Below are 14,793 nucleotides of genomic sequence, written 5' to 3'. Positions count from 1 at the left end.
TCCCCAACAGCAGACATAACTTAGAGAACTATTGCTGTGCCTTCCTCATTGTACACGGAAGTAAACTGAGGCTCAGAAAGAAGAAGGGACTAGTTAAAGGCCATGCTGAGGGCCAGGACATACATGATCCAACGCCAAATTTGGGGGTCTTCTGCAGTTCGAGTCCCTCCCGGCCACACAGAAGTGGGGTCTCTGCATTCTGCAGCTCTCCAGGTGGGCTCAGAACACCTTACAGATACGTGCTCCTGAAAAGTCAGGCTGGCCCCAGGGCTGGGCACGGAAGAGCTGGCAATATGCAATTCTGGAATGTTTCTGCTTCCAGGATCTGGCAAGAGATGAATCACCTTTCCCAGAGAGGAAGGACGGGTAATTCTTGAGACATAGTTGTTAATCACGTCAAGCCAGGCAGACTGAGAGAGGGAGTGCCAGAGGAGATAAGAGACGGGATGATGGGCAGAAGCAGCTCACATCTGGCTGGTGCTGAGACCTCCAGGGACCGTTTTTTGATTAGTATAAAAAGCATGGGACACTTGTCTGGCTGGCTCCGCTGGAGGAGTGTGTGACTCTTGATCTCGGGGTCGTGAGTTCAAGCCCCATGTTGGGGGGAGAGATTACTTAATAAAACTTTAAAAATATATATATATGGGGGCGCCTGGGTGGATCAGTTGGTTGAGCGTTTGCCTACAGCTTAGGTCATGATCCTGGGATCCTGGGATGGAGCCCTGCATCGGGCTCCCAGCTCAGCAGGGAGTCTGATTCTCCCTCTCCCTCCCTCTGCTTATTCTCTCCCTCTCTCTCAAGTAAATAAATAAAATCTTTTTTAAAAATTTTAAAATATGTGTGTGTGTGTGCGTGCGTGTGCACACACGCGCGCGCTGAGGGAGTATGATAATTAATCTTATGTGTCTCCTTGACATGTCTCCATGTCAGTGGGCCTCACCCCATCAGTTGAAGGCCTGATAGCACAAAAGGGCTGACCCTCCTCCAAGTAAGAAAGGCTTTCCCTTGCCCGAACACTTTTGAATTGGGACACTGGCTTATTCCTGCCTTCAGAATATGCCTTTGATGTTTCAAACTGAAACATCAGCTTTTCCCAGGTCTGCAGCCTGCCAGGCTTTGGATGGGAGTTATATCCTGGGCTTTCCTGGGTCTCTAGCTCGCCCACACCCCTGCAGATCTTTGGACTTGTGAGCCTCCATAATCACATGGGCCAATTCCTCCTAATAAATCTCTTTATATATAATAAAATTACATACTATCGGTCCTGTCTCTCTAGAGAATCCTTACTAATACAGGAAGAGGCCAGAAGACAGCAAAGGGAATCGCCCGCCACGTGTTACACCCAGGGATGAATTCGTCTGTCAGATTGCTTATCCTCCGGCAGGCCTGTCTGAGACAATGAAACCGAGGCTCAGAGAGGGGCAGCCATTTCCTCAGAGCCACACCACTATAACTGGCAGGGCCAGGGGTCACAGGAAGGTCTGTGCAACAACAGGTCAGCTGTTTCTCCCACTTCGTGTCTTCTCCATGGAGTGACACACAACACTGGAGAGGATACACAGGTGAACTATTCTTCCTGGACTCTTCATGGATTTTCGTTGTTATTCTTTCGGTTTCAAGCATTTGAGGAAAAACAAACATATCCAACTCGTGCACTCATGCATGTTAATACTGACGACAACATCAATATCCTAAAAAGTGAGCCATTTTGTAGGAAAAGGCGAATTCCAATATGGGTCAGAAATTTAAAAAAAAAAAAAAAAAAAGGCCCAAGCCTGACAGTGGCAGGAAGTGTCTGTAGGCAGTGGGGGGCCTGTGGGGTCCAGGAGTGTGAGGGCCTGAGCCTCGCCCACCAGCCATACCTTCTCTCTGGTGCTACTGTATCCGCTGCCATTTTCCAAGGTGTCTGGAAACACGAGGACCATGTACTTGCCCAGCAGTACTGGCAGCTCTGAACACACCAGGGAGACCCCTCTCTGGTTGTGTCAGTCCCCTGTGAAGGACAGTGTACTGTGTGCCACGGGAGCTAACACAGGGGCCACACGCATCCTGAGCATCCTCAGCATGTAGCATCCTCAGGAAGGGTGGGTGTGGAGTCGGAGGCCAGACACAACAGGGCTTGGAGACAGACAAGGCCTAATGACATCCGGAGGCAGGTCTGCATGTGGGCCTGACAGCTGAGATGCCCGCAGTGTCACCTGCCACCCACGGAAGCCAGGTCTCTGCTACCACAGCCCAACTCGTTTGCATACAGCATTGTGTTCCGCCAAAGAAACAGGTCCTAGCTCGTATGGCTTTTCTGCCGAAGAGCCCGCCTCTGCCCCCCAGTTTAAATTAACTGCCACTCTGCAGAAAGGATCTGTGGTGTTCCAGCTTGCACATCCGGGGTTCCTCTGTACCTCCCAGCTGGTGCTCAGCAGGTCTGCCCCACCCTCCCAACACCAGCACCCCCGCCCCCTGCCCAGGGCCCACAGGACAGGCTCCAAGGGCGTCCCAGAGTCCCTGGTGCAGTCTGGTAAGCAGCCCTAGGTGCCGGTGACATGTCTCATTCTGTTCTCTCATCTGGGGCAGTCTGCTTGCTGCCAGGGCACGTCCTAAGATATTGGGGTGACACCTGCTGTTTGACCTTAGGCAAATGATTTAACCTCTCTGGGCCTCTGTTTCTTCCTCTACACACTGGAATAAAAATAATTCCTGCTGCAAAGGATTGGGGTGATTAGGTGGAGTAGAAAACACAAAGCTCTCATCACGGGACTTGTACATAGTAAGCTCCAAAGATCAGGAAATAAAAGGAGGTTCCCAAAGGAGGGGTCTTTGGTGCAATTCTGACCACAACAACTTTGCTTTTTAAAGAAAGTTAGACAGGCACCTGGCTGGCTCAGCTGGAGGAATCTGTGGCTCTTCATCTCAGGGTTGTGAGTTTGAGCCCCAGGCAGATGTAGAGATCACTTAAAAATAAAATCTTAAAAATAAATGAAGGCAGGCAGGCAGACAGGCAGACAATGCAGGTCCTTCCATATCGCGACCATTTATGCCTCACCCTGTCCACCCCCTTCCCCTGGTCCCTGTTGTCGGGGCCCCCACGGCAGCTTCATCAGGGCCCCCCATCCCCAAGGCAGATATCCCCAGAACCACAAGCAAAGATTCAGGCCCAAGACAGGGTTGCTGGCCCAAGGCCACACCGCTGACAAGACCCCAAGCCACTGCACTTGGCATCTAACCTCTGTTCGGAAGCCCACCCCTCCCCCTCCCCCTTGCTCTCACTTCCGGCACTCCATTCCTTTGCTGCTGTTCCTGCCACTTCACCCGCCCAAGCTCTCCCACTGCAATGGCCACTCTTCCATGGACCCATCCCCAAGCCTCCCCCTCCCCTCTCCTCTCAGCACCCACAGCCCCACTGGTCTTCCTTGGGGTAGGACCATTCCTTCCTTCATTCACTGAATCCATTATTTACTGAGTCATATGCCATATTCCATGTACTTTTCTAAGTGTCGGGGATACACCAAAATACAAAATACATATTAGTCCCCAACTTCATGGAGCTTATGTCTCAGTGGGAAATAAGGATGAAAAAAACCAAGTATGTAAATATAGGATCTTACACAACAGGGCTAGGGACAGACATAAAGTAGGGATGGGAAAGGCAGGAGGGTCGGAGACATAAAGTAGGGATGGGAAAGGCAGGAGGGTCGGAGGAAGCCTATCAGAGGGGGTGACATATGAACACAGCCTTAAATAACTCTGAAAGAGAGGCAGAGGTTGGCTTTTCAACTATCTGGGAGAAGAGCATTCAAGGCAAAAGGATCAGCAAGCCCAAGTGGTGCAAGGCAATGCCTCAGCCACGACCCTCTTCTCGTCAGACTTCCCTCAGAGACAGTGTGTGCACAGAGCCTGTGGCTTGTTCGTTTCTTGCCCCCCCCACTGCCCCTAGCATAAGACTCTGGTACAAGTTCCAGCAGATGTCCTTTATCGGGTTATAGATTCTCTTCCATTCCTAGTTTGCTACATATTTTTATCACGAATAGGCACTGACTGCTCTGTACCTATGGGGACAATTAATTACATGGCTTTTCTTTTAATTCTACAGATATTGTGAATTATACTGTTTGCTAATGTTAAACCAACCTTGCATTTCTGGGATTTACCCTGATGGGTCAAGATGACTCATCCGTCTTTTTAATAGTTTTCTGGTTTTGATTTGTTATTATTTCGTGAAAGAAGTTTGTGCTTTTGGCCTGTGGATTTCTTTTCCTTGTAATGTTTTTGTCTGGTTTGCGATCAGCAGAAAGTTGGCCTCATGAAAATGATTAGGAAATAACTGCTCCTGTCTCTTTCCTGAAAGAGTTTACAAAAAAAAAAAACTTGTACTACTCCTTCCTTAAATGTTTCATAGGATTTATAAACAAGCCACCTAGGTTTGGAATTTTCTTTAGGAGAAGGTTTTTAATTATAAACTTAATTTCACCAAATGTCCTAAATGCAACAGGAGGCAAGGATATCACGCCCGTAGGGGACCCGTGTTGAATTTTGGCTGCCTAGCCTCTATCTGCCTCTCTCAGTAACGACACCCAGCTTTTCCATGGGTGCTGCCGCTCCTCTGCTCTCAGACCAAAAGGCTCCAGAATGCTCACACTCCTTCCAACACTAGAAGGCAGGAGGCTGCGGTCTGGCCAGTCGACTCTGTGCTCCCCTAACCAGATAGGGGCTCAGACCCTGGCACGTGCCCAGGTAAGTTAGCCAGAATGGGCAATGCGTGCCCCACTAGACTTGACTCTGGGGACTGTATGGCTGAACCTATGACCTTGGATCTCAGGAGAGCACCTGGCCAAAGCAGAGACACAAGGACTGAGAACACGGGTCCTGTTGACAATCATGTAAACCCCTGCAGACAGAAGCGGGAAACAAATTCTGCCAGGGCTTCCGTTTTGGGGAGCCAATGCAACATTTCTTTGTTTTGTTTAAACTATTTTGGCTTGTGTTTCCTGTTGCATATAGTCAGAAGAGTCTAGACAAAAGAAACACCCCTGACTGAATACTTTAAGGCTTATTGCTTGATTTCATTCAGACTACTGGTTTTTTTTTTTTAAAGCAAAAAAGAAACAAAAAAACCCTTGCATTTACTAGATGCTTATTCTCTGTCAGGCACAGAGCGAAATGCACCCCAAATGTTTCATTTGCTTTGAGCATCTCATTAAGACTCCCATTTGGGGGGCGCCTGGGTGGTGGCTCAGTTGGTTGAGCCTTTGACTTGATCTCGGCTCAGGTCTTGATCTCGGGGTTGTGAGTTCAGGTCCGGCGCTGGGCCCCGTGTTGGGTGGGGAGCCTCCTTAAAACTAAAACAAAACAAAAACCACCTGATACCTGAGGAGACCTCCGCATGGGTATTAAGTCACCAGCCCAAGGTCACATTCCTAGAAAAACGGCTTAGTCCAGCCCGGTCCTAGACCCCTGGTCCGGACACTGCCCTACTCCCTTGTGCTGAAGACACAACTATTTGAAACAGGGCCAAAGGCCTCTTGCCCCTGCCTGGGGGCTGCCCATCTGGAGGGCCTGGGCTCCCAGATTCTGTCAGAAGATGGCCTCAACCCTCTCCTGAATCACTATCCCACCTGTACCTTTCACACTGCTTTTGAAAAGTGTCACTGGTTTTATTAAACCAACCACTGGCCAACCCCAGAATCAAGCTGGCTCTGAGGTCAGAGACCTGGTTTTGAACGTGGCTTTTCCAATCGCCGGCTCCTGATCCCTGGCTCCCCAATTTTGCCATGAGTCATCATTCTTACCAAAAAAAGGGTTTTGTTTTGTTTTTAAGATCAACTGGGGGAAATAATACCAAGAGATTAGCAAAAAAACAAAAAACAAAAAAAACCCTGGTTCTGCTATTTTGGTTCCCCCGGCCACACACCTGCATATCTGCCCACCTGTCCCCACCACTAAGGCCTCCTTCTTTATGCTGCCCTTCCTGGTCTAGTCACAGCCAGCGAAGCCTTGTGTCTTATGCTTCTCATTTCTTTTTCTCTTAAATAGATGCTTCTTTAAAGAAAAAGTCCTTTAAAAGTAAACTGTGTATTGCTAGTGTACACGGAAAGCCCGTATCATTTGTCATACATCTCAGGTAACCATAAAAACAAACACGAAACAAAACCATGTTGCTAGACTCCGGGAGCTAGACATTGGGAGCTCTGGGGCCCTGCTGCCTTGCGGTGGGGCGTTCCCCGCGCCTCAGAACACAGGCTCAGGAGCTGGGCAGGGGAACCCAAGGACGTGGGAGGCTCAGGCCAGAAAGTGAGAGTCCAGGAAGGGGAAGTGAGATGCACGAAGAACAGGGGTGGGTGGGTGGAGGCAGAGGGAAGCACAGCCCCCCACCATATACCTGCAGACTCCGGCCCCTCTGTGGCAGGGTCAGGCCTTCGGGGACCCAGAGAGGCTGGCAGCTCAGACCACAAAGGAAGCAGGAAGAAAACAACCCAGGACTAGGTCAGCTCAAATCAACACACGTACCCATGGCAGCTCCCACCGTGGGCCATGGGAGGGAACTGAGCAAGGCCCCAGCAGCCCTGCAGGCGCCGCCCTTCACGGCAGATGCAGAGCAGAGAGCAAGGCCCTGAGAGCCAGCTGGTCCCTAGCCACCACAGACCAAGTCCTGACCCCGGCAAGCCCCTCCCTGCCTCCTCACCACAGCCCACAAGGTTCCACATGGCATGGCCCTGCCAACCTCTCTAACCCCGCCCTTCCCCTTCACCGGCACGCCTTCTCTTTGCTCTGCTGGTGAGCTCTGCCAGAGGCCCTGACTGGTACCCGCTCAGGTCCCGGTCAGCTCCAGAAAGGGCTCTCCCGGCCAGCCCATCCAAAACCACACCCCACCGTCTTCTGCAAACCTCACGGCCCGCTGTTTTATGTCCATCGCAGACTTACTGCCACACAGCCACTACTTTCATCTGGGTTGATTCTTGAATGCTCCTAGCCAGCTCCAGGCTCCAGGGAAGTGCCATCTGCTTCTTTGCTATCCCATGACCCAGGACCAGAAAGGTGCCTGGATTAGCTCTAAGTCACAAATACTCCTCACCTGGAAAGTGGACCCCCAGCTGTCATCGCTGATCAGTGAGGGCCCCCCCCACAACCCTCCCCAGGGCATTTGAGCAGGATGGGTCCTCACAGTGAGCACTGGTGGGCCTCCGGCTAAATTAAACTCACTTTTGGGGTTAAGCTTTCGCAGTGTATATTTTTTATTCTAATGATAGTGCCTGATTCTCCAGTTTCCCCTGGGTTCTCCTGCCTCCTCTGAGCAGAAGACAGCCAGGCTGGATGACTTTCCAGCCTGGCTCAGTGTGTAGAGGGGTTTTCTGGAAGAGCCAGAGGAAACCCTTCCCCTCTCCCTTTCTCTCCCACTTTCCCCAGGCTGTAATGGGGCGGGGAGGGGCAGGGAGGGAGGTGCTGCTGGCCTTGGACTTCACACCGCTACAGGTCAGCAAGGACAGAGGGACTGCTGGCTCTTTCAAAACCATGGATTCCCAAGGGGGATCTGAGGAGTGTGGGACACAACACACACTGAAGACAAGCCTACCGAGTGGGGACCCATTTGCCTCCCCAAGAATCCTTATCCCTGTGACTGAGAAGGGCACCCTGGTTCAGGACCAAGCCTGGTAGACACTCCAGGCAGCTCTGGGGTGCCCTGGGGAGAACTTCCAGAGCAGGAAAGGGGGGGAATTCTGGGCATGGCACTTCAGTGGGGCTTGGAGGATGCCCTTTACCAGGCCAACCACCTCCCCTCACCATCCAGTCAGACACCCCCGGCCAAGAGGCCTGCTTCACCCAGAGGCCCAGGAGGTTGCACAACACCCCCGCCACACACACACACCCAACCAGGAAACCAGCCGAAGACACTCACTCCAAGATGGGGCAGTGCACTGGGGAAACCAAAACACCCTGGGACTTCAATCACAGGGAAAGGCATGGGCAGATAATGAAACAGGTACCAAGCAGAACGGCGCTCAGACACCTAAAGCTTAGGAAGATAACGAAGCACTGGAGAAAAGTAGAGTCTTAATGTGAGCTGGTGGTTGACAGAGCAGGGTACCGAGGGGCCCAAACACCAAGTACAAGCTCCAAGGGTGAAAACCTGTGCCTAGAAGAAAGCCCAAGCGGTGACGAGCCCTTTTACAGTTGAAAGATTATGGTATATTTCTCTTTTTCTCTATTTTCCCAATTTTCCATTTTCCATGTAATGTCATTTTGTATATAAAAGGATACCTTAACCAAAAAAAAAAAAAAAGAAAGAAAAGAAAAGACCTAGGGCACCCAGCTGGCTCTGGCTCAGTTGGCCAAGTATGCAACTCCTGATTTCAGGGGCCGTGAGTTCGAGCCCTGTGTTAGGGGTAGAGACAACTTAAAGATAAAATCTTAAAAAAAAAAAGACCTAATGAATACTTTCAGTAACATAAAATAGAAAAAAGGATAAGAGACTTGTCTCATATAACCAGCAATGCAATGGGAAGGATTCAATCAGCATCCAGCAAGTGCAGAGGTCTCAAGCCCTGAATGCGGTGGGAACAGGGGCATCCCTGTGAGCTTCCACACAACCCAGAGACTATCACCACAGCTCTTCCTCTACCTGTGACGGGGTTAGGCCCCGAAAGACCCAACCTAATACCGTTAAGTCGAGGGGTGCCTGGGTAGTTCAGTTGTCAAGCATCTACCTTCAGCTCAGGTCATGATCCCAGGGACCTAGGATCAAGCCTCATTCTCCATGCTCTGTGATTCGGCTTCTCCCTCTCCCTCTCCTTGCTCCTCCCCCTGATGTGCTCTAATACACAGATAAATAAAATGTTTTTTTAAAAAAAAATCGAAAGTACCTTTAATACACCAACGCCCCCTCCCTTGGTGTGGGAGCCTGACCTACACTAACCATGTTAGGAACACTGGCATCAGCCTGCAGTTGGGCAGAATCCGCTAACACAAACCGTTTGATCATAAAGTGCCGAGTGTATCATGTAACTTACTGGATACTGTGCTGAAAGTGAAAAACAGAAAGTTGTAGGAGTACAGGATGGCTGTAAGGGTATTGGTGGCTGACCCTGTGATCACGTGGCCTGGAGCTGTGGCCGCTGACACTACCCAGCATCATGGGAAAGTGTACTGCATGTCGCTAGCCTGGGTAAAGATCCATACTCAAAGTTCCAAGTACGGTTTCTACATTTGCCCATCGCTTTTGCACTATTGTGAAGTTGAAAAATCGAAGTGGAACCACTGTTACTTGGGGGCCACCTGTGTTTACGGGATATCACATAGAGCCCCTCCTTTTCAGAGGCTCAGAGGACAATGTGGGTAGTTCAGACTACATGGATCTCTAAGGCTCCTAGGGCCCGAAAACTGTCCAGTTATTTGATGCCCTAAAATCAAGAAATGGGAAAAATGAGCTTAGAGCCACTGGCTGAGACACGCCGTGATTTCAGTCATCTCGGAGCCTGGCCCCCAATTTAAAGGAGTGAGCAAAAATTCCCCCAAGGTCCAGGAGGGTTTTAATTTTTTTTATATTTTGGTCTTCATCTCAGACTTAACGATGAACTTCTTGGATGAAGAGGATATTTTCCTCCCAGGTTTAGATAACTGAGGATACACAGTGTTGTCTGCTTGCCAACTCTTAAAAATCTCCAGAGGAGATTCTTCAAAAACTAAAGCAACAGAGGCCTCAAGTAGGAGCAGCGCTACTAAAAATAAGTATTTTCAATGCTTGATTGATGGAAGATTTTCCTGTGAAGGGGAAAATCACAACACCTCTGAGGAAACGCTTAAGCTAAGCAGTCACACATTTGCAATAAAAATTATGGATCAGATGCAAAACAAGTTATAAGGTATTAGCACTTCTCTGATGTATAAGAAATTAGGACTGCTTTCTCCCCCCACCTTCCTCCTAAGCAGCTATATGAGCAAATTAAAAAGCACCAGACTCTCTCAGAAAAGAAAACGTACTGGGGGTGGGGGGAGGTTACCTCAGGCGGGGGGGAAGTGCAGCTATAGAATCTCAAAGGAAGTTGCATACAAATACATCCAAAGGGATTCACTTGAAGGCACCTGTTTTTAATAACCAGCTTCCTCTTTCTTGCCCATATATCAAGAAGGACAGATGAGTTCAGCCAGAACGAGCACGTATCTCCTGAAAGTATGGACTAAACAGCTCATCATCCCACACAAGACAAGGCCTTAGTCAAGGATACAGAAAACCCTAAGCCCAAGTTCAGCCTCTGATACCCAGCCAGGAACAAGACCCCTCCAGGTGCATAACTAAACCCAAAATACAACTGGCTAACATAGCATGACCTATTTCAGAAGGCTGACTTTCTGAAAATAAACAGCCTCAACTACTGCTATTGAGGAAGAATGCTCCTCTGAGCTCTGGGGGCCCATCCTTGCATATATGCACAAACTGATTTGGAAACAGACCTGAAACACACACGCACACATTTGGTTCTCTGTAACAGTGGAAACACCTCGGTCATCTGACCCAGGCATCAAACAGGTAAAGAAAGGGAGAGGCAAAGAGAGCCTCCTTTCATCTGTAGCAAGGTGGGGCTGTGAGGTGTGGGTGGGGCCTCAGTCACACCCAGGGCTGTCTCCAGCCCACAGGAGTAAAAGCTGCATTTTGCTCAGTCTGCTGGACAGAAGGTCTGGACCACATCACCCTGCCCAGCCAGGGGCCTAGCCAGGTCTCTCTGTCTAAGCAGAAAAAGGGGGAGCAGAGAGGCCTCTCGTTTCATTAGTTTCTGGGGTTTCCAAGATCCCACCGCCCCACAATGAATGTAGAATTCCTGAGTACCCCCAGGAAACCAGGAGGGGAGCTGTTGAGAAAAGCCCGAGTTTTGAGCATAAAGCCTAACCCCACCCTGGACAACGTGGGGTGAATCACCAACCATTCCTTGCGTTTCATTTTTCATCTGTAAAATGGGCCTCTAGGATTTCCTACGCAACACCTTTCATCAAAGGTTTACGTTCCTCCCAAAGACGCTGAACATCGTATGGGATTCTTCCCACACATGGCTTTCTGGCTTCTCCACAAACCCAATTCCCACACCAGTCCGGTACGGGGCATGAGTGCCCCATCACTAGACAAAATCAAGACACTTGCGTCTCCAGACTAGGGCCTCGACCACCTGCTCCCCGGAATCCTGGACAAGAAGGGGAAGTAAGACCACGTGGACCCTCCCATCCCCGGCGCTCCAGTGCTTTCCTCTCCCTACAGGGGAAGTCCCGAAGACCCCCTTTCCTGGTAAGGCCTTCCCGGGGCCCTCCGCAGCATCCGACGCAGTTCCTCCTGTCAGGCGGACTCTTGCGCCCCTCCTGGCGCACAAACCACAAACAGCTAGCTGCGGGCCAGGCCCCGCTGCCTTCCAGCTCCAGCGGCGCGGAGGCCCAGGCGGCGCCATGCGCGGTGGCTGCAACCCGCGAGCACGCCGCCGAGTCAGCCGCGGCCGGTCGCTCCGGCCCGCCCTGACCGCCTGGCCGCCGCCCCAGTGCCCGGGCAGCGCGCGCCGGCGCACCTGCTGCGCGCGGGCCTGCTGGGGGCGCGCCCGGCCGCCCCGCCGGCACCCCCACGGCCCCGGCGCCCGCCCAGGCGCCCGCCCCGGCCCGGAAGCCGCGCGTGCCCGCAGGCTCCGCCGGACCAGTCCCGGGAGCTGCGGTCGCGCTCTCACGCGCCGGCGCACCTGCAGCGCGCTCCCGCCCGCCGGCCTCCCAGGCCCGAGGGCCCTCCCTCCCTCCCCTGGTCGTGGGCCGCGCGCCTCACCAGCGATAGCAGCCCTCTGAGGCCTCCAGCGTGAAGTTCACGCGCGTGGCCCGCGTGAAGGGCAGCAGCACTTTGGGGATGTTGAGCTTGGCCGCCGCGGCGGTGGGGCCCAGCGCCAACAGCACCGACAGCGCGAGCAGGAGCAGCGGCAGCCCCCGGCCCCGCGCCGCCGCCATCCTCGCCGCGCTTCACCTCCGGCGACCCGGCGCCTGGCCGCCCGCGCGCTCCCCCTCGCGCCCTCCTTCGCCGCCCGCGCGCGCCGGGCCAGCAGGTGATAAGCGCGGGAGGGAGGAGGCGGAGCGAGGGCCGCGGCCTAGGGCCACTTCCTGGGCCCCGGCGGAGCCCGAGCGCGGGAACTGAGGGGGCCGAGCCCGCGGCGACCCCACCCCCGGCCCGGGCCCGCGCGCCCTAGACCACGCCGGGCGGAGGGAGGCTCTGGAGCGCGCGCGCCCTGGGCCACGCAGTGCGGGCGGGGGAGGGGGGGGGGGTAATGAAATGGGGCACGCGCCCCGGGACACGTGGGGGATGGGGCCCGAGCCCGAGCCACGCTCCGGCCCGGAATGAGGGGCTACGGCGCGCGCCCGCAAGGAGTCAGCCTAAACGCGCACGCCTGCCGGGCACCTCTCGACCTCGGGGGAATCCTTGCGCAGTTTTCTGGTCTCCACGCTCACACCCCGTGGTTTTAAACTCGCTGGCTGTTACTGGGCGCCAGTGTGGAGCCTTCTAGCCGTTCGTGCAGTCATTCATTCGGCTCTGTTCAGCGCCTTGGGCGATTGAGCCGGGCCTGGAGAAGGGCAAACGAGGCCGCCGAGCTCCCGTGACCATGACAGTGCGCTCGGTCAGAGTGACTGACCGTCATCATGCAAAGGGACAGGCACCTCGGAAATCTGGGATGCGGAGTGCCGAAAGGCCCTTCGTCCTGGTCGTACTTTACAGAAGAGGGACCCGGTACCATAAGCAGCAGCGAACCGCTGAATCACTTGAAGGCCGGCAGGGTGCTTCCTCCCACTTTAACCTCCACACAGCCTTGCCAGAGAGAACTTACGATCCCCATTTCTCCAGGAGGAAACAGACTAAGTGGCCCAAAGATCACCCAACAAGAAGGGCAGTGCTAGGGCTTTCAGATCCCAAAGCCCTTGTTTTCTGTGATACACCTGCTGTCTTCTCTAAGTCCTAGAGAGGTTACCCCAAGGGTGGATTTAGGGCCAATACTGCCAGAGCACACTCTGCCCGCTCTCCCCTCAGTTCAGCATCACTGAATTCGTCTGCATGCAGAAATCTTAGCTCTTAAATTCAGTCTACATTTTGTGCTCTATGGTTTGTAGACGTCTTTGTCCTGACTTGCATGAGCCATGGGTTCAGAGGTCACAACATGCACCAGTGTCTCTAAAGAGTTCACCTACTGCACTCACAGAGGGTAGCGGGAGTCTAGTGGGAGGTCAGGAAAGGGGTGGGGTGAGAGTGCACCAGCCCAGCTTTAGTAAAATGTTCAGGAAGTGTGCATTGAATTGTAACCAGAAAGGCACACGTTAATGCCACTGCAGGACAGGGAAGAAGATGCTGAATATCAATCAGGCTGGGAAGGCTTCTTGGAGGAGGTGGCCACTAATTTTTCTGGGATTCAGAGAGGTGCACATGTGTGTGCTTGCCTCCCAGGGGTCATTGGGCTTTCGGATATGTTTGGGTGTGTTTTGGGATCAAAGCCTTAAGATCTCAGACCAGGGAATGTGTGCATTAGGGGAAACTAGATCCCAGTGCTATGGGGCTTTCCCAGTGTAGAACCAGGTGCTGTAGGAGGGGGAAATTCCAATGGGTTCTCTTCTCTTAAGAAACAGAGACGTCAGTATGGGGAAAGCAGCACCAGAGGCGGGATCCATGAAGAAATTTCAGTGCTCTTTTTCACATTTCATTCATTTTTGAGTAAGTAACACAGATGATTTAAACTAAAAAGACCCCAAAGGGCTCCCAGTAACAGTGACTCCCATTCACTGTCGTATAACCAGATGCCCTTCCCCATAGGCAACCAGTGTTTTCTGCTTGAGTGGAGAAATTGTAGATGTAGATACATATCTATAGAGCGATATATCTTTAGATCAATATATCTATATCTAAGCACTTCATCCCGGTTTTACTTATATATATAGATTGATATAGATATATCTATATATAGATATATCAACCTATAGATATATAGATATATCTATATCTAGGTAGATAGATATAGATAGATAGATAGATAGATAGATAGATATAAACTCATCATTTCCAATTTTGCCCGCTTAAATTGGCAACCAGGAGAAAGGCACTAGACAGGACATGAGGGGACTGGAGTGTTCTGGCCATTAGGATCATGAGTTGCTGTGCCCCATCTTTCCAGATGCTGTGATTACTGAAATCAGGAACATGGTTTTTTTCTGCAGGTGAAATATTGTGATTGTAAAATATGACAATTCACTAAAAACAAACATACATACTCTTGGCCATTTATCCCAGAAAAGTGAAAATTTATGTAAAAGCTGTCCATAAAATGTTCATAGAAGCTTTATTTAGAGTAACCCTGAAGTGGAAAAAGCACAGAGGTCCTTACGCGGATAATGGTTAAAGAGACTGTGGTCCACCCATCCCATGCAGTCCTACTCAGCAGTAAAGGAGAAAGCTAATGATACGTGGATACCTCAGATGACTTTCCGGGGGAAAACAGCCAATCCCCAAAGTTTCCATACTGTATGACTGCATTCATACAACATCCTTGAAGAGGCAAAGTTCTACAAATGGCGAGCTTCTGGGTGATTGCCAAGTGTGAGGGTCTGCCCAAGTGGGCCTGGGTGTGATGTGACTATAGAAGCTCAATGGGGGAAACCATCGTGGTGACGGCAATGTTCTATATCTTGACTGGATCATGTCAGTTTTCTGAATGCAGTATTTGCCTCTGTTTTTGCAAGACATTACCATTGGTGGGAATCTGCCTCTCTCTCTTCCCTTTGCCCTCCCCAGACTCCTGTGAGCTCTCTCTC

At 51.7% G+C, this 14,793-nt stretch overlaps 1 protein-coding gene across 1 annotated transcript in view; it reads right to left on the bottom strand.

Moving 5' to 3' along the window:
- NUP210 (nucleoporin 210) overlaps positions 1–12,025 on the bottom strand; it is a 102,782-nt gene extending 90,757 nt beyond the window's left edge. The window contains exon 1 of the mRNA XM_059390413.1: positions 11,780–12,025. Coding sequence (XP_059246396.1) covers positions 11,780–11,955 — 176 coding nt within the window. The 5' untranslated portion in view covers positions 11,956–12,025. The remainder of the gene's footprint in view (positions 1–11,779) is intronic.
- Between the last annotated feature and the right edge of the window lie 2,768 nt (positions 12,026–14,793).

This window comes from Mustela nigripes, chromosome 2 (assembly GCF_022355385.1).
Source record: "Mustela nigripes isolate SB6536 chromosome 2, MUSNIG.SB6536, whole genome shotgun sequence".
NCBI classification, from domain to species: domain Eukaryota; kingdom Metazoa; phylum Chordata; class Mammalia; order Carnivora; family Mustelidae; genus Mustela; species Mustela nigripes.
The sequence above is the reverse complement of the archived record's forward strand: the minus strand, read 5'-3'. Positions and strand labels throughout refer to the sequence as shown.